This window comes from Myxine glutinosa, chromosome 6 (genome assembly GCF_964187855.1).
Source record: "Myxine glutinosa chromosome 6, kmMyxGlut1.1, whole genome shotgun sequence".
Taxonomy (NCBI): domain Eukaryota; kingdom Metazoa; phylum Chordata; class Myxini; order Myxiniformes; family Myxinidae; genus Myxine; species Myxine glutinosa.
The window spans coordinates 72,116,777-72,137,194 of NC_136266.1; the positions used below are offsets into that span (position 1 = coordinate 72,116,777).

General features: G+C 41.3%; 1 protein-coding gene across 5 annotated transcripts in view; it reads right to left on the reverse strand.

Annotated features, from left to right (window-relative positions):
* Positions 1-779: 779 nt before the first annotated feature.
* Positions 780-20,418, reverse strand: part of LOC137429966 (transmembrane protein 106B) — a 74,012-nt gene continuing 54,373 nt past the window's right edge. For all 5 annotated transcript variants that reach the window (XM_068120378.2, XM_068120377.2, XM_068120380.2 and 2 more), the window contains exons 4-8: positions 16,981-17,137; positions 11,457-11,594; positions 9,861-9,904; positions 7,436-7,489; positions 780-2,805 (exon numbers count right to left, since the gene is read on the reverse strand). In XM_068120378.2, coding sequence (XP_067976479.2) covers positions 2,694-2,805; positions 7,436-7,489; positions 9,861-9,904; positions 11,457-11,594; positions 16,981-17,137 — 505 coding nt within the window. In that variant the 3' untranslated portion in view covers positions 780-2,693. The remainder of the gene's footprint in view (positions 2,806-7,435; positions 7,490-9,860; positions 9,905-11,456; positions 11,595-16,980; positions 17,138-20,418) is intronic.

Genomic DNA, 20,418 nt, shown 5'->3' on the forward strand with positions numbered 1-20,418 from the left:
CTCAGATGGACGTTAAGTCGGGTTAATTTTTTAGCATTAGTTGGTGGACGATAAACATCACATGTTGTCTTTCGATAAAGAGTAGGTTTTGGTCGAACATTAGGCCTGGCTACCCAGCTAGTAAAAGACTTGCGACAGAACGTTCCCTGGCCGGCCCCACAAGGTGGCAATAATTGGGGGAGCCAAAGAAGAAGTGATATTAAAGGTGTACACGTTGTTAGAAAAATATACGACTGATGTGAATATTGGGGGACAGTGGGGGGAGGGGTGGGGGGACTTGAGTTTCTTTAACTTTTGTTTCTTGATCGTAGAATGTTACAAACTCGCAATGAGTCATTTTTTCTTGATTTTCTTTACCATGACACAAATGCTCAATCGGTTACCCACAGCGATGAACGCAAAGTGTGCGATTTTAAAGTGTATTTTATCAAGAAAAGTGTAAAAAAGCCAAAACAAATGCTTCACATGTTCATCCAGACAGCCTTCCATGTGCTTCGCCTCCCTCCCCCAACTGAAAAAACGCAAACAGACAAATCTTCACTCATCTGGTCCCATTCCAATTACTCGTTTTTTGAAGAGGTGACATCATTCCCTTGGTGTAGTATAGTCTACTTTTAACATTTTACCCCAGCAGTGTATTTTGACATTAAATTTTTATTTGAATCAAAGCCTCAGGTGTATGTCATTCTCTACACGAGAACAGCACTCAGTATAGACTACAGAGCATACCTCCACCAGGTGAACAGTTTACGTTTTGTATCCCAGAGTAGACCAGAAAATCACAATACAGAATCACATTTAATCCAAATCATCCGTCCACAACTTTTTGAGATATCCTGCTATGTATCGTTTTTGGCCCTATCTTCCAATGGCGAAGAATCACTTAAAAAATTATAGTAGCCGAATCCGGATCTTCAACAAAATCTAAGCATTTCGACCTCGTCACATACGCTGCATCTCTGCCAAATTTCGCCCAAACCAATCCACAACATTTTTGTTAATATTTTGTTCACAAACAGACAGCGGTGAAAACACAACCTCCATCCACCTTTGGTGGCAGAGGTAACAAGATGCATGTTTGAATAGAATTATTAATTATCTTCTCTGAAAGTAAGTCAAACATACAAGTTGTACATGAAAAGTCACAAGAAGTCAAGAAGATGAAGCCTCAGCAATTTCAATACTGTTTGTTTACAATCGACGACAGTTAAGCAGCGTTTGCGACTTTAAATAATATTGGTTCACGAGTTATCAAGTGGCCACTATATTCGTCATGTGTGTGCGTCTCTCTGTGTGTGTCTGTCCGCAACATTACCTGATGATATCATCTGATCTTGATGAAACTTGGGTGGGAGGGTGATATCATGATCTAGTTGTGTCCTGCCGAGAGTGGCGCATTGCGCCCATTGTGGGCGGAGCCACGCCCGAAAAAGATGTATTTTTAGGGGGTAATCGAGTTCAAGCTACATCTTCTCCGAGGGGTTTGGTGGAATCTGACAGGGGTTTCGGTATTTGGTTAGGCCAATGTCATGTGTCTAGCCCTACGGAGCTCGATTTTTCATTTTCGCCCCAAGGTCAAGGTCACAAGGTCACGAAATTTAGAAAAGTCGATTTTTGATGGTTTTATTACATTGTTCGCTTTCTGATTGGGTGAAATGTCGTACATGATCTTATATTATCACATAAATCATGAAATACAAGTTTTCCAACAAATTTCAGAATCTTTGACCTTTGAAGGTCACAAAGGTCAAATTTTCAAAGTTGTCAGAATTGAACCGAATTTTCGAAATCGAACCGAAGAATACCGCTCGCTCGTGAACCATCGTCGTCTCCTGACTTGTAATTATTTAAAAACAAAACAAGAAAGCATCTGAAAATGCAAAGCCCAGCCATATTCGCATTGCATTCAGATTTCTTCTTCCATATGCTAAACATGACAAAAACAGCTAAGAAAAAAAAATCACAAAAAAGTGACAATTTTAGGCGACCTTTACTTTTTGACTTCAAAAGTGATAGGCTTCAGTGACAATATTGAACGGGCACGGACGGCCTAACAAATGGGATGACAAAAGTGCCAGGAATTGCTTACACAAGTAAATAAAGGTGCTTATTGGTGGGTTTGATTCTCAGATCTGATCCTACAAAACTGCCATATTGATATGCCATGAGCAGATTATGAATTTGTGGACAGCACCATCCTTCAAAGCGAGAATTAAGCTGGCTGTCCAAGCAGCACAGACTTGTGGGTTTATATTAAAAAATCACGTGGTACACCTTGAAACCACAATAACGTATTTGGCCGAATATATCATGCCTGTGCATTAGGCAAATGGGACAAGTTCAATGAACAGAGTGTGAATACAAGGAAACGATGGGCCAAACGGCCATTTTCTTTCATTCCAAAAGATAAAGAACCAAAAGGTGGAGCGGGATGTTAAGTGCATTTTAGCCACAGTACCATGGGAAGCATGGGTTCCACTCAAGCTACACAATCACAAGTTCAGTTAATGTAACACAATCACCAAAGCAACATTAATCGGGAAAGTGACAAATGGTATTCTCAGGATTGCAAAAAAATTCTCGCAGTTTAAACAAAGGCCCCTTTTAAATTTCAATCAACATGAATAAAAAATCCTCAGCATATACCACTCGAGGATAAAGTTCCGAGGAAGAAAGCTTGGACTGGATGGGTTTCACGATAAGGAAATCGCGTGACTCGGTCGATCTACGTGGCAGTCCACGTAGTGTGAAGCGTGCTGTGAACCTTGCATGTTCTGCCACAGGGCTGACACGGTCACCGTCTCACTGCCAGACAGAAACAGAGGCACAATGGACCATGGCATTAAAAATAATAATAAAAAATATAGCTATGTTCATACCACTGCATGCCACACGGCCGTAACCCATGCTTTTCCTACCGGTCCCATTTTCTCTCTCAAGTGGATGAGCTTAAAAGTCAAGAGTGAAAAGACATGGATGACATATTGCTTAACGTTCTCATTTCTAACATGCTGCTTGCTTAGAATTACAACATACATGGGAGGATGGGGTTTCTGGTGTATTTGTGGGCCAAGAGCCCAGGTTGAGAGCATAAATATTTAATGAATTTCAGAGATCTGTGCATGAAAGCAAATCCTTATAGGGATGCGCGTTATGTCCAAAAAAAAAAAAAAAAAAAAAAAAAACTCGTTAGAAAGCCACACAAGTCCTTCGAGCCTATGTCCAACATGGGTTTCCCCCCCTTTCATGATATGCTTATAAATCCCCTTATTTACCCCCACTCTACTCATATCAACTGTGGGCATAGCCCCAAAGTTGCCACACCAGGATTTACTGGATGGATTGTGCTGCGTCAACAGGCACAGACTTCTTCCCCCTTCATGAAGCTATGTATACAGATGAGAGATAGATACATAAGGATACACTGATATACACAGATGAATAGATGGATAGACAGATGGATGGAGAGATACAATTATAAATATAGACAGACAGACAGGAATATAGACAGACATATATACAGATGAGAGAGGTTCACTCATCACTCAGTTCACATGTGAGTCAGCGAGTTTCTGAGCTAGCTCCACTTCTACCTTGACATTGCACCTTAAACTTTGTCTGATCATGCCTGAGACGTCGGTTTGCAGTGCATCTATCACCACCTGCATGTATATGTGCCTCTGCGCCCGGCCGAGTCAGACAGCGAATTGTTCAACAGGAGTCGTCAAGGGGAGCTTACCACTATGCGCAACAAAGCAGGACAGGCCTCACAATGAACCGTCACCACAGATCCTTTGTCTCGTCATGGTTTTATTCTTCCCCTTGCTTGACACTATTTTAATAATTTGCTCCCCCCCTATGCTCCACACCTTGCTGCACCATGAGGATTGTGAATTCTCAAGTGATTCTTCACCATTGACGGATCGAGTGAAAAGCGATTATATAACATGATATTTTAAAAAAGTTATGGACGAGTTATAAATAAACATGGTGGATGAGTTGGTTAGGTGACAAGAACAAGCCGATTAGATTTTGGTTCAGGTCCGAAACCAGATCCAGATCCATGCCAAACATTTATAATTGGAGCCGAATCCATATTCAGATCTTCACCAAAATCGAAACGATTCGATTTTTCGATTTTCGTTTCGATCGTTTCGTTTCGATTTTGGTGAAGATCTGAATATTTTCACACACACAACCGGTCCATCAAGTTTCATCCAAATCCGTCCACAACTTTGAGATATCCTGCTGCATATAATTTTTGGCCATATCACTCAATAGTGAAGAATCACTTAAAAAATTCGACTAGCTGGATCCGGATCCAGATCTTCTCCAAAATTGAATTGATTCTTCCTTGTCACACACACAACCTGCCCAACAAGATTCGTACAAATCCATCCATAACTTTTTGAGATAACCTGTTATATGTTGGTTTTAGCCCTATCTCGCAATAGTGAAGAATCACTTAAAAAATTTTTAAATTCTCATATGCAATTCCATAATGAGATCTTCACCAAAATCTAATCTGTTTGTCCATGTCAGACACCCAACCGGTCCACCAACTTTCGTCCAAATCCATCCACAACTTTTTGAGATATCCTGCTATATATCGTTTTTGGCCATATCTCCCAATGGTTAAGAATCACTTGAAAACTTCGAGTAGCCGGATCCGGATCTTCACCAAAATCTAATCATTTCGTCCTTGTCACACATGCTACATCTCTGCCAAATTTCGTCTGAATCTGTCCACAACTTTTTGAAATATCTTGTTCACAAACGGACAGACAAACAAACAGACAGACAGACAGACAGACAGACAGAAAGGGGTGAAAACATAACCTCCATCCACCTTTGGTGGCGGAGGTAACCAGAACGGCCCTTTTCAACATTGTGACGTCGATCAATATGCCTCCGCCCCACATTATTACATCATTATACAAACTTGTAGCAAGTTTCATTGAAATCCCTTCAGCTGTTCTCACATTTCTCACAAGTATCACATTTTTACCTGAGAAGACCTTTGACCTTTGACGCCGTAATCGAATCAGTTCATACTTGCATCTACATTATAATATGCTAAGGGTAGAGGGAAGGAGGTGGTGGGAGAAGGTCGATCCTTTCGGAGCTATAGGCTTTTTCCCCAGCGGCCCGCACCCCGTTGAACCCCCTCGTCAGACACAGGCTGCCGTCCCATGGTGCAGACCACTCTTCGGTTTTCCCATCGCCGTCATCCTCGACGTCCACATCATCAAGAATGCCAATTTTGCTTCTCCCTCTCTTCACACCCCGATAATGTGCTGAGCAACAGCGTACAATGTCGTAGTGAACTTTATATATCTCTGGGGAAAAGGTGTCCAATCTTTTCTTCTCTTCTCTTTTCTTTCTATATAATAATAAGCTAAGGATTTTGTCGTGGTGTTTTTACCACGGGCTTCTGATCGGCATAATATTGTCACGCAACTCCAATTAACATCAGAGTTGTGGATTGCCGATTACCAGGCTTTAACTCCCGAGGCGAAAACTCAAAAGCGGCTTCCAAAACCAAAGCCTAAAGTGCGCAGGATGGAGGGGAACGACGAGAGCCCCGCAGCCTTATCTATTAAAATCAAACAGGAAACTGCGTTCAGGTATATACAGAAAATAATACAACGATTTATTAAATGAAAAGCAAGGACAGGAAAATACGCACCGGTAATGAACTATTCTAAATCAGGATCCCGCACTCCAGACCTCAAATACAAAACGGGGGATTATGAATTACGAAAGAAACACGTCTTTTGGTGCAAAATGTACGCGGAGCTCGGTTTATCTGTCTTTGTCGTCTTCTTCTTGTAACACGGCCCTGCTCGGCCGCCACCAGGCCTTCTCCGACCGCCTCCGAGCACCACAGCAACGCAAAGGCCCGAGCCAACGCCCACTCCGCTCGCACACGAGGCCCCAAAGCAGGACAGCAAGCTCCCCTCGCGCTCTGAACTCGTCTTCAGGATCTCCGATCTAAACTGCCTGAACTTGGTTATGGCGCTCGTCACCCAACTTCCAACTGCTCCGTTCCGAACTGCCTGTGCACACGATCTGCTGACTCAATGGCGCTCGGCAACTGCTCGTACGAACTGCACTCGTATCAACTCTCACTCCAGACTCCACTCAACTCAACTCCTCCGGCTCAACTGAAGTGAACTCTCTACTCAGGTCAGGGCTCTGCTCTCATCTCAACGCATCTGCAGAACTCTTGAGAAATGGCGTCCGACCCTCGGTAATATCTCCGGCCGATGACGTCACATTGGCGCACTGCTCTGCCAATCAGAGCCTCCCACGACTCGCCGGCTCGTCCAGGTCACGCCCACTGCGTCGCTCCAACTCTCCCCACTCCTGCTCCTCGGTCATAGCACGTGCTATGTGAGGTGGATAGGCCTCTCGGAGGTGTAAATGGTGGCGGCCAATTGTGGCGGTGTTCTAGTCTGATTTCTTCCGAAGTCATGTCAAGGGGGAAGGGCGTCATTTAGTGTTGTACTAAAGGTCCTAACTAATGTTTATGTGGTCTGCAGTGCCATAATGGACAAAGGTTTGACTACTAGGTGAGACATACAAGGGCTCTCCTGATTAACCCCTACACTAACTATCACCCGAATCTCCTGGTAGATTCACAATCGTACATCTTAACCGACAAAACGCCTAAACACAGACTTATTACAGGAAGTGTTCCTTATCGCGACATCTCGAAGCATGTTACCTACTCAGATATACTCTGCTCTACATTTTGCTCTACCCCCAGACATAACAATATATACTCATACCAAGTTTGGTCAAAATCCCATCAAGTTAGCGCAGTAACATAATTTTTACCAAAAGGGACCTATGACCTCTTGACCCCATAATATAACCCGTTTATCTACACATCATTATACACACTTGTACCAAATTTGACATGGTTCCAAAACATTGAACTAGAACGGCACTCAGTAGAGCACATACCTCTGACAGGATGAACAGTTTATGTTTTGTATCCCAATGATAGATCGGTAGTATAAGGATCCGGACCCAAACCAAAATCTAATCGGCTTGTTCGTGTCGCCCAACCCATTCATCCACCTACTTTAGTCATAATCCATCCACAACTTTTTGAAATATCATTCCATATATTGTTTTGTTTTTGTGGCCCCATCTCTCAATGGTGAAGAATCACTTTAAAAATTATCAGATCCGGATCTTCACCAAAAACTAATCATTTCGGCCCACCAAATTTCATCAGAATCCATCCACAACTATTTGAGATATCCTGTTCCCAGACAGACAAACAGACAAGGATGAAAACATAACCTCGCCCACCTTCGGTGGCGGAGGGAAAGAGTAGCGCGAAAACTAAATGCAGATGCATGTAGGGCCGATGTGGAAATGTTTTGCATTACAATAATGGCAGACATTTGTGAGCACTTACCTCATTTCAAGTAAAACGATCTGCACCTTGATATATTCCATGGTGCAGTATTCACTGTAAAAAAAACAAAAAAAATGGTGCTCAAGAAATTGCATCTTGATTGGATGAAGTTTTGTACATGTCGAATTATCGAATTACGACGTCATAATGGAGGCCTTGGGCCAAGAGAGTTAAAAATTGGGCACAGTCTATTCCAAGGCAAGACAAATATGTGTGTAAAGTTTGGCAATTCTAGGTGCAACGATGTAGACGTAGTACTGCGCACAAACACAGACAGACAGAAACAGACAAACCAACCAACCAACCAACATACTTGCCGGAATCTTTTCCGGCAAGTAACAAACAGGAAGACGAACAGGGGTGAAAACCAAAAGCTAAGTTGTTGGTTTTTTTAAACAGAATTGAGGATTATGTGCACTTGGAAAATAATTTTCCATGTTCTCTTTTTGTTTTCTTGAAGATTGAGTCGATTCTTGCAAATAAATTACATTTGTCCTTTGTCTCCACACCACTGTTCTGTCCATTTACAGTATTTTCTGTCAGTTGATCATCATCATCTCACAACAACAAACTCCTCACGATAATGAACAAAATGCTATGATTTAGATCCATTTATTATCACGAGTTTCCTTTGTAGCAAGTCTGTTGCTTGTGCCACGACTCTATTTTCCGATCAAAATGATATTTTAATCGTAATGGCAATAGGAACTAGAACGGCACTCGGTAGAGCAGCGCATACCTCAACCAGGCCGAGCAGTTTACAGTTTGTATCCCACTGATAGGCCTGATCTGCATCTGGACATGAACCAAAATCTAATCAGCTTTTTCTTCTCACTTACCCAACTTATCCACCAGGTTTTATCATAATGCGTCCATAACTTTTAAATATTGTGCTATATATCGTTGCCCTATCTCTCAATTATGAAGAAGCACTTTTTAAATTCTAATATCTGGATGTGGATCTGGATCGTCATCAAAATTTAACAATATCATCATTGTCACACACCCAACCTGTCCACCAAGTTTCAACCAAATCCATCGCTTTTGAAATAACATGCTATACTGTACTGTTGGACCTCAGCATTCGCAGACGCTGCATATTCACGGTTGATAAAAGGCAACCGGCTTCATCTCCATTAACAGCCCCTGGGCTTCACGTATTTGTTTTTTATGGGCACAAAAAAAAAAAATCTCCCACCAGCCACGCATATGACAGTTCTAAAATCATCTTCCACACATCACACATAAATAAGCTGTACATACGCATGAACCATACCTCACCACGTGATTCGACATTCTTTTCGCAGGTGTATTCGCGTTTTTTTTGACCTGCTTCGCCGCAGCCCTGTGCTTTGCATATTCACGTTTTTTAACGGGATTTTTGAATTTCCCTTATGAATCACGAATCGCTGGGAACCTATCCTTCCTTTTCCAATTGAAACAATGCCTCCACATTCGCGGATTCGACATTTGCGGCATTTTCCGGTAACGTATCTCTCCCAAGAATGTCGGGGTTTGACAGCATATCGATTTTGGCCACATTTCTCAATGGTGAAGAGTCGCATACAAAATCACATTTTTCGTATCCGGATCTGGATCTTCACCAAAATCGAATCAATTTGTCTTTGTCAACACACCGACATGTCCACCAGGTCTTGTCTGAATCTGTCCATAACTTGAGATATCCTGCTGACAGACAAACAGGCAGACAAACAGACAAAAACAGGGGGGAAAACATAAACCACCCTCGGTGGTGGAGATAATAAAAATATATTGTATATTAATAAAATGGACGGTGTCTGTCCCCTTGTCTGTCCCTGTCTTTTTATTTCTTCATATTCTGTTCACTGCTTCATGCAGAATCACAATACTTCAAAGGAATAACTAAATGCCCAACAAATCTGCTTGCAGCATCAACATGTACTCGACTCTACTATTTATTCCATTCAGCACCAGATTGTTGTTAGTGTTGTTGTTGTTCAACGGCCCTCCCAGCCTATCAAATCCCACACCATCCCATCACCCGTAATCGATAGAAAAGCTGTACGAAGAAAAGGCATCAGTGTTTTGTCTTTGGATTTTGTCCAAATTTGCTGACGTTTGACATATATCATTTGTACAGAAATAAATCTGTTTTGTGAAGTTCCTCCATCAACTAAGGTTCTTTCTGAATGAATAAATATTACATGCCCAATGCATTAAAAATACAATCACTGAAATAAGCAACTCTTCACTCAAAGTCGATTGTGCTGTTAACAAAATAAACCCAGTGATCGAACATGAATAAAACGCACAGAGCCTGTGGGTGACGAAACTCATGTAAACTATTACTAACTAAACAATACTTTCTCACACATTCAACTACAAGGAACTTAAATGCACACATAGTTAAGAAAAAAAAAGAAGAATAAAAAGATAAACTTACAAAATGGCTCGTCCATGCAACTCCAAAATCATAAAGGCCTCCTTCTGCAAATAGTGATTGCCAAACATCATTATACAAAACTAACATTTCATCGCATCTACAACACAAGTAACAGAGCAGTACATGAGCACTCAGTGCAGCTAATGTTATTGGACTGTGAGAATACAAAACAACAACTCGAGTAAAGTTGATGGCGCACCATCATAAATCCCACACCTCCCACCTACAGCAAAGTTGAAAGATGGAAAAAAGTTCCACCAGGAATGACGCAATATCAAATTTTGAGCTAAGAAAAAAAATGTTTTGACCCGTGATTCCAAGCCCCCAAACACTGGGACATGAACCAGAGGTCAAATACAAAATATCGTTAGATATTTCATGCACCCCCAAGTTGATTGCACATACAAAGTTCCTTAAAAATTGTTTAAAATGTGCCTGTAATTGTATTTTCAGCATATGACCTTTTGAACCCACCCCAGGGTCCCACAAGTAGGGGCCAAAAATTATACTGCTCTTGCACCTTCTTGCAATGTGGTGATTACAGCTACCAAATTTGGTGAATTTATGCACAACCGTTTGGGATGATATAGCCTGACGGACAGACACACAGACGGACGGAGCCAAATACATTATTCCCGCCCCCTCCACCGTTTTTTTTTTTTTAAGCGAGGGAATAATAACTGATGTTATGGTGAAGTGTCGCATACAAAATCTGTGGGTGACGAACCATAATAATAATAACTGATTGACTTTGGCCGCGATTCCGCGATATTCTCGCATAAAGTTGGAAAATATCGCATACAATTTTGGCCAGAGCGATAAAAAATCGCATAGAGCATGTCAGTTGTCGCGGTATAGTTTTCAGGCGAAACAGGCTCAAATCGTGTACTTACTACTGCTTTTGTCAGGTCTGGAAGTTGTCAAAGACGAAGCTATTCTAAAGACCGTAGCCATTTTAATTTCGCTTTCACGCTTTACGGTAGCCGTGACAATGTTTTGCGGCATTAAACGACGGCTTTTCGGCAACCACGTGTTCGCTGTCTGCAGTAGTTTCTGGATTACGCTTTTTCCGAAAATGCCGCCGAAAAAGAGACCTCCACAACCACAGCCTGATGGGTAAAGTATAAAACGATTCTTTATAGGTACCAGCAGTAGTTCTAACACCGAGGACAACCAGGATGATCCAGCTAGTGACCGTGTGCAGGGCGAAAGCGGGACAGTGGCCAGGGCCGCCACAGTGCAGACAGCTACTTCTGGCAAAACTTTAATAACGTTTCAAGACAGCTGGGTCCTTAAATTCGGAGACTGGCTGAAATATGATGCCGATCAGAACAAAATGTATTGTTCACTGTGTAGATCGGAGAAGTTAGTCAACAGTCTAAGTCAAGGTACAAATAATTTCAAAACGACTACAATAACCCGACATATATCGTCATCTGGAAACTTGTCAATGTCGATGATGCCATAAAAACATTGCCTCAAACAGGGAACCATGATTGTCATGGGGCCCGCAAGGCTAACCCCCGCTCTAGCGGGGAAAATGGCCTTAAAACGATCATTCATTCATTCATAATCCCTGCTGATGAACGAACTAACCTTGCGACTTGAGCGGGCGGGAATAGTGAAGCTCTGTTTATCTGTTGTGTAGAAAGCATTGGCGAAAAGGGTAGTGTCATAAGTGATGTTTAACACTTTGATGCTGTAGAAATTGCCATTGTGGATTGTTCCTTGTAGCTGTGGAATCACAACACAGAATCAGCTGTAACAAAAAGGCTTATAACTAAGTAAATGTGTTCCCAATGCAATAATAAAACAGGGAGAATATTGCCTTAAGACAAGAAGAGTCAACTCTTTACATGATTTGTCATAGATACTTGTAGTTTATAATCCTGTAAGTAATTACACCAAATGAGTTGTACAGTTATGCCGAGTTGTAATCTCCGGTTTGAGCCATTCAGTTGACTGTAATTTGTGGTTCAAACTCAGCTCCATCGTGAAAATCCAACCCAGGTTTAGCTTTGGTGACTTTCCTCAAACTTCCAAAGTCCAGGCTGACTGGCTACATGCCTCCAATCATTTATTCCTCTGTTCTCCCACGTATGAAATCGCCGGCCAGAGGCTGTTCTGTCTCACTCTTCCCTCCGGTGCACAATCCCCACCTCATGCCATTCCCCATCCTGAACTTTGACCTTTCCTACCCCATCCCCCACACCCTCACTCCGAATTAACCTTTCCTAATAAGCAGTGATCATCAACCAGTAATTGATGAGGTAAAAATAAAGCTTAAAAAACAAAGAAGAGTAGATACAAAGAGGAAGAGGATAGATGTAGAGACACTGAAGGCCAATGTAGAAGAAGACAACCTGGAAGTCTATGATATATTTCCAGCATTGATAGACAAAGAACCACCTTTAGAGGCCATTTTTCCCTGCAGAGCGGGGGTTGGCCTTTTTCGGGCACCTTGGTCCCCTTTTTGAAGCGATGTTTGACGTGGCGACCCAATTTTCAATAGCGTTCTTCCTTATGCCTAGATACACCCACACACCAGATTAGAAGTTGGTACTTCACTTATTTTTCAAGATATTCAGCTCACAAGGTTCAGACATACATGGCGGCGGCCATCTTGGATTTTGACGTGGCGACCCAATTTTGAATAGGGTTCTTCCTTATGCCTAGATACACCCACACACCAGATTAGAAGTTGGTACTTCGCTTATTTTTCAAGATATTTCACTCACAAGGTTCAGACATATATATGGTGGCGGCCATCTTGGATTTTGACGTGGCGACCCAATTTTAAACAGCGTCCTTCCTTGTGCCTAGATACACCTACACACCAGATTAGAAGTTGGTACTTCACTTATTTTTCAAGATATTCAGCTCACACGGTTCAGACATACATGGCGGCGGCCATCTTGGATTTTGACGTGGCGACCCAATTTTCAATATAATTCTTCCTTATGCCTAGATACACCCACACACCAGATTAGAAGTTGGTACTTCGCTTATTTTTCAAGATATTCCGCTCACAAGGTTCAGACATACATGGCATCAGACATACATGGCGGCGGCCATCTTGGATTTTGACGTGCGTTGCACCCACACACCAAATTCGAATGCGGTCCTTTGCTTACGCACGCACGGACGGACGGACGGGAAAACCATAGTCCCCCTTTCGCTCCGCGGTGCGACGGGGGACAACAATGGTGGAGATGCTGAAGACGTTACCAGAGGAGATGGCAGAAACATTGGAGAAATTGTTCAAAAACATATGGGATGAAGAGTTATTGCAATCAGATTGGAAGAAAGATCTTATTGTTAAACTTGAGAAGAAAGGAGATTTAGGAGAGCAACAATTGGAGGGGTATAACTTTACAATAAATTGTTTCAAACTCTTCACAAAATGCATCCAAAACAGAAATTAAAGAAGGTTTGGATATGATGTTAAGACGTAAACAATCTGGATTAAGGAAAGAACGATCTTGCATTGACAATGTTTGTTTTGAAAACAGTTATGGAACAAGGTTTAGAATTTCAAAAAACGTTTTCTTTTCAATTTCATTGCTTTTGAGAAAGTGTTTGACAATGTACATACGAAGAGTTTGGGGAGGCTGCTAAGACTTTATGGGACAGCGAAGGAAATAATAACTTGTTTGCAGCATTATCCATGATGGAGCTTTTTCACCCTGGTTTGAAGTGAGAAGCAGCCAAAAACAAGGATGCATGTTGTCACACGTTGTTCCTGACCATAATTGACTGGGTAATGAGATGGTCAACGGAAGGAAAACAGACTTGTATCCAGCAGTTACGCTGACGATCTGTGTTTGGTATCAGAAGTGTATGACAATGTGAAAACAAGAAAGAGCAATCAGAGATTGCAGACCCTCGCCAGGACGTGTTTTAGTGGTTTATAGGGCTTTTGTGATAAAACAAATATGGCGGCCGACCCACGTGACCAATGACGTCATCATTATTTCTTTCTCCACCAATTTATCCCGAGATGATGCTCAAGAAATTTCATCTTGATCCGATGAAGTTTTGTACTTGTCGAATTATGATGTCATAATGGAAGCACGTATGACATCATCATTAACTTATGTTATTCCGCATGTAGAGTTCTTTACAATGAGCCATGTCTCAATTTTTTCTATGCAGCACTTTCGGAGATATCGAGGTGCAAAGTTTTTCGGTTTTTTTCCAAGATGCCGCCCGTACCACGTGACCTATGACGTCCTAATTATCATCTAAAAATTATACAGGAGTTGTACCTATTGTGAAAATTTCCGGTCAATCGGGCTAATGGTTGAAGGGAAAATCATATTTATTCTGTGCGGACAAACAGACAGACAGACAGACAGACAAATGGACTCAAATGCAATACCCTCTCCTCTGGTGAAGGTAATAAATACTGATGATGGAAGGAAGATTGTGATTGACACAGGGGAAGTTGAGGAAGTAGAGGAAGTTGATAAGTTCTTTTATTTAGGATCTGTTATCGATAAACAAGGGTGGAGTGAAAATTGTATAAATAAATAAAATAAAAAACACCTTTAGAGGCCATTTTTCCCCGCAAGCGGGGGTTGGCCTTTTTCGGGGACCGTGGTTGTTGTTGTTTTTTGGTCCCCTTTTTGAAGCCATGTTTTACGGCCGGATGCCCTTCCTGCCGCCAACCCTTTTTGTCGCCTTTTTACGACAAACAGGGAATTACCAGTGAACTGGTACTCAATTAGCCGACCTCGGAAGGATGACAGGCTGAGTCAACCCCCCTGGCGTTAATTCAGCGATCGACCGGGATTCTAACCCAGGATCCGAGGATCCTAAGCTGGCACCCTAGCCGCTAGCCCAACACCTGGAGTGAAAATGGTATAATAAACAGAAAGAATTGCAAAAACTTAAATTTGTACTCTATCAAAGATTTGGAATTTCAGACAACTATCACTAAAAACTGAGATGAAAGAATTCAATTCCAATGTCAAATCGGTGTTATTGTACGGTGCAGAGGCATGGAAGATGAGCAAGGAAATGGAACGCAAACCGACAGTCTTCACCACAGATGTTTGAGAAGGATTTTAAAGATTTCTGACCAAATTAGGGCAAGAATTGAAGAAACGAGGAGGAGGCCTGGAGAAAGATATTGTGGCGCAGGTCAAAGAGCAAAGATGGTGATGGGTATGAAATATATTGAAAAAGAAAGAGGGACATTTGATGAAAGAAGCCATATTTTGGATACCAGTGGGGAAATCAAGAAATGCATGAACTTCGGTTAGAAAGGGGAATTGCCCTGAAGTGTGCAGAGAGGATTGCTGAAGTCCGAACAAGATGGAGGAATCTCGTTGTTGCCCTATGTGCTGAAAAGCACGATGGGTCCTAAGAAGATGAACCTTTCCCAACCCAATCCTCTTACTTGCTGGGTTCAGTGTTTCCTCCCGAAAATCGTCATCACATAGTTTGAGTCCATCTCACATACCTTCTGTCCTCTATTTTGTCTTCATCATATTCTTTATACACAAATTATACTACAAAACACAAATAAGCAATGACCAAGCTAAGGGAATGCATCTACCTGAGCAATGTCTCAAAAATGTCTGATGTCATGAGTATATCAACAAAGTAAGTACGCAAATACACGAGGTATTAACAACTGCCCAAGAAATGCTAAGGAGTTTTTATGCCTCCGCCGACGAAGTCGCTGGAGGCATTATGTTTTCGGGTTGTCCGTCCGTCCATCCGTCCGTCCGTCCGTCCGGGCTAAACCTCGTTTTTCTCAGCAACAATATGTCCGATTGAGACGAAACTTTCAGGGTAGAAGTGACACCCATGAAGAATGTTTTTTTGATCATTGTGACGTCATAGGTCACATGGTATGGCAGCCATCTTGGATTAAAAGCAAATAATTAAAAAATTATTTCTCGGAAAATACTGAATGGAAAAATTTGAAACTTGGCACATTGTCAAGGACTCCCAATGGGGAACAAAGGCATGATAATGATGACATCATAGGTGAAGTGGTATACCAGCAAAAAATGTTTTAATCAAATTCGATATCCTAAAAATCTGAAATTGCATGCACATGATCTTTGACACATTTGTATTGAAATATTAAATTTATGACATCATAGGTCACATGGTTTGGCAGCCATATTGGATTTAACCTAAAACCTTTATAAAAACATCTTCCCCCAAACCACCAAATCGATCGACTCGAAACTTTACGTGTGTCATCGACTGGGCATGGCGATTAAAAGATGATCACGAAAACATCATTGATCACGTGGTTTGGCAGCAATCTTGGATAGAAAAATGAACCTTATATGATCAACCCGAGACTTCATAAACATGATCATCTACCCATACAAATGCAGAGTGTACATTTTTAATGGTGATATGTCACGTGGTGTGGCAGCCATATTAGCTTGAAAGCTGATAATTTAAAAAAAAAATCCTTCTCTGAAATCGCTTCACCGATCGATGTGAAACCTGTCATGGCTCGTGAAAATGTGATACTTGAAAACAGCTGAAGGGATTTAAATCAAACTTCTTTATTTTTAGGACAGTGAATGAGGGCATCTACCCGTTGTGGGACTATGCGGAGGCATATTGGTGACACAGTCGCATTGTTCTCATTTTGAAGATGGTAAAGGAACAGTAAAGATCAGATTAGTATCACAGACGATTAAATCAACTGAAATGTTAAATTCAAGGGTTGTGAATAAATGACAGGCACGATAGACCAAATGGCCTCTGAATTCTGTATCCACTGGGAATTTAAAACATCCTCAAACAAACAGCTGCATACACCAAACCGACAGAAAGGACTTTACGTCGCATTGGGTATGAAGCTGCTAAACGCAGACACAACGCAGACAGAGATCTTCGAGACCCGGGACTGGTCCAAATGGCTCAAACCTGCTAATGGAGATAAGGCCTCAGACAAATGTGGTAAATCTAGAACACAATAACCTTCTAACCTTCGGCTGATACATTAAATGGTAGCTTGCACACTTCCCCCTTAAGGGTTATCATCTCTGGTAATATAAGGTGACATCTCTTTAGGCCTACGACGATGCACTCCTAGATTACAAGGAAAGGACGAGTTAAAAACTGGGAAAAGTGTCCCTACCGTGAAGTTCAAAAAAACGCTCAAATTGGAGCGCGTCGACGCGGTCGAGTTATTGATGGACAAATCAGAGATGCAGATGGCGCGGGGATAAATGAAGAACACAATTAGACTACAGAGCACCATGCACGTGACTATGGAGATGGTTATATAGAATGTCCTGCAACAGAATGAACCAGTGTGAGTATTACAATGAGCAATGCACAGAAACACGTTCATTCAAATTGATGCGTCAAATTGCAAGCGTAAAGTAACAAATACCATTGTGACTGTACACTCAAAATGTTGTAAATATCATTTTGCCTTTAGGATATAACATTTGGAAACCACAAAAAAATTCATAATAATAAAATACTTTCTGATCAAAAAAATTTTTTAAATCAAAATCCAACTCAAAGTGCAACATTAGGCATTTTAAGCACAAAAATTTTCACGTTCAGCGGAAGGGAGAGGTTAAAAAAAAAATGTCAGCTGCGTCTATATATTACGTAATCAGCCTCGGTGGTGAGCTGGTTTGAGGGTCCGCTCTGCGTCTGGGAGGTTGGTGATTCAAACCCCGGCCGATCCCACCAAAGACTCAAAATTGTACTTGCTGCTTCCTTGCTCGATACTCAGCATTTAAATTAAAAGGATACATCATAAGCAAACATAGGTTTGCAGCCATTAAATAGCTTGATAGGCCTAATCTGCTCCTGCAACAAAGTTCCTTGTAAGGGAACTGACATTATTGTAACACAAGGGGAGAGGGAGAAGGGAGAAGTGTGTCCAAAATTGCAAAAACTATTTATATATTATGCGTCCATTACATAATGCATAAATGGCCCCCTTAGTTATTCAGCTGCACTCAGACAAGTGTCTGGAGAAAAGGGGGGAGAGGGTTGGGGTTGAAAATCCTCAGTGTATTCCATATTGTGTGGACACGAAATGGGAAATTCACATAGCTGACAAATCAGGAAATAGTTTTGTTATTTGAACCCAAGCCCGACTCATTGGGGCACACCACGTCACATGATGAGAACCAGTCAGAGTAATAGGATACACAAGCCGTCCAATATGGAATGTAGGTTGTCATGACATACAGTACATGTTGTTGAACGGATATTTGTGGTGTGTGCGGTAAATTTCCAGCAAAGTAAACAATTAAAAATTGAGTGATTACAAACTCAAATCACACCTGCTTGTAACACCTTAACGATGCGATGACCTTGTGACCCCTAGTCAACAGTCATTACAGTGCAATAGTCGTGCAATAGTCGTACACGTGCTTAGCAGTGTTACCATGTGGTATTAAAAAAACCGTTATCAAATATTACCCGATGCTAGTGTGAGCACAATGGTTTCGTCATTTCCTTTAATTCAAGGAAATAAAAATATCTGCTTTGTTTTAATCGACGGCAGCATCTTACAATCTTGCCATTGAATCACACTGGATTATCATCTGCAATGGTGTCGTCCTGCATAGAAGACACAGGATGATTCACAAACAATATTGGATTTCATATAGTAATTTAGGAAAATGTGATGTTTGCTCCATCACTCCATGACCCTGGGTTTGAATCCAGGTATAGAAGGTGTTCGTCCACTGGCCATTACCTGCTGGCATCCTGAGTTTTCAAAGGTGTACAAGCTCCTGCATGAACATTGATATATATATATATATACAGTCACGTGAAAAAGTAAGTACACCCCATGTAAACTTTTGACTTTTTCAACATATTTCAACATATTTCAACATACAGCTATTTGATCTTCATTTCAACAATATTGATAGATAAAGGTGATATAATATAACAAATATCATGAAACATTTACATTTTGTAGTCCATTGTATAATTTAAATAAACATAAATGCAAATTTCGCATGTGGAAAAAGTAAGTACACCCTTGGCTCTAATAGGAGGTGGTATTGCCCCCTTTGGCAGAAACAACCTCAAGTAGGCGTTTCTTATAACTGTCTACCAGTCTCTGACATCGACTGGGAGAAATTTTTGCCCACTCCACCATGCAGAATTCTTTCAGCTGTGCGATGTTTGAGGGGTTTCTTGCATGCACAGCTCGTTTCAAATCCCCCCACAACATCTCGATGGGATTTTGATCCGGGCTTTGACTTGGCCATTCTAGAACCCTCCATTTCTTTCTTTTCAGCCATTCCTTGGTGGATTTACTGGTATGTTTAGGGTCATTGTCATGTTGCAAGGTCCACCTTCGGTTGAGCTTCAACGTTCCAACAGATGGCCTCACATTATCCTCAAGCAGCCTCTGATACAATGAAGAATTCATAATGGATTCTATGATGGTGATCTGCCCAGGCCCTGATGCAGCAACGCTGCCCCAAACCATAATATTTCCACCACCATGCTTTACAGTTGGTATCAGGTTCTTGTGGTCAAATGCTGTCTTTGGTTTTCGCCAAACATGTCTTCGGGTACTGTGGCCAAATAGCTCTACCTTTGACTCATCTGTCCAGAGCACATTGTTGCAGAAGTGCTGGTCTTTACCTCGGTGTTCATTGGCAAACTTTAGTCTTGCCCTGATGTTCTTTCTGGACAGCAAAGGTTTCCTCCAGGCACACCTCCCATGTAGATCAAATTTGTGCAGCCTCTTTCTAATGGTAGATTCGTGCACTTTGACATCAACAGTAGCAAGAGCTAACTGTAGGTCCTGTGATGACATTCTGGGGTTCTGAGAGACTTCTTTCAGCATCTTGTGGTCTGCTCTCGGGCTGAACTTGCTGGGGTAGCCTGTCCTGAACAAGTTGGCAGTTGTTTGGAATCTTCTCCACTTGTAGATGATCTTCCGGACAGTCGAATGATTGATTTCAAATTGTTTGGAGATCTTTTTAAATCCCTTCCCAGACTCGTAGGCATCTATAACCTTCTTTCTGAAGGCATCAGAGAGCTCTTTTGATCTAGGCATGGTGACGCCGCACACTTCAACAACAAAGAGGAAACCAAACTAAACGTCTGAGGTTTAAATAAGACAGGTTCCTCCAAGATCCTCTCTAACGATGTTCTAATCATTTGCACCTGAGCTGGTGCACCTGATTCTAATTTTAGGTATTTGAAGTAGTGATAAATGTAGGGGTGTACTTACTTTTTCCACATGCGAAATTTGCATTTATGTTTATTTAAATTATACAATGGACTACAAAATGTAAATGTTTCATGATATTTTTATATTATATCACCTTTATCTATCAATATTGTTGAAATGAAGATCAAAGAGCTGTATGTTGAAATATGTTGAAAAAGTCAAAACTTTAGATGGGGTGTACTTACTTTTTCACGTGACTGTATATATATATATATATATATATATATATATATATATATATATATATATATATATATATATATCTTTATATATATATATATATATATATATATATATATATATATATATATATATATATATTGTTATGGTTCTCTCGCCGGCCTTCTC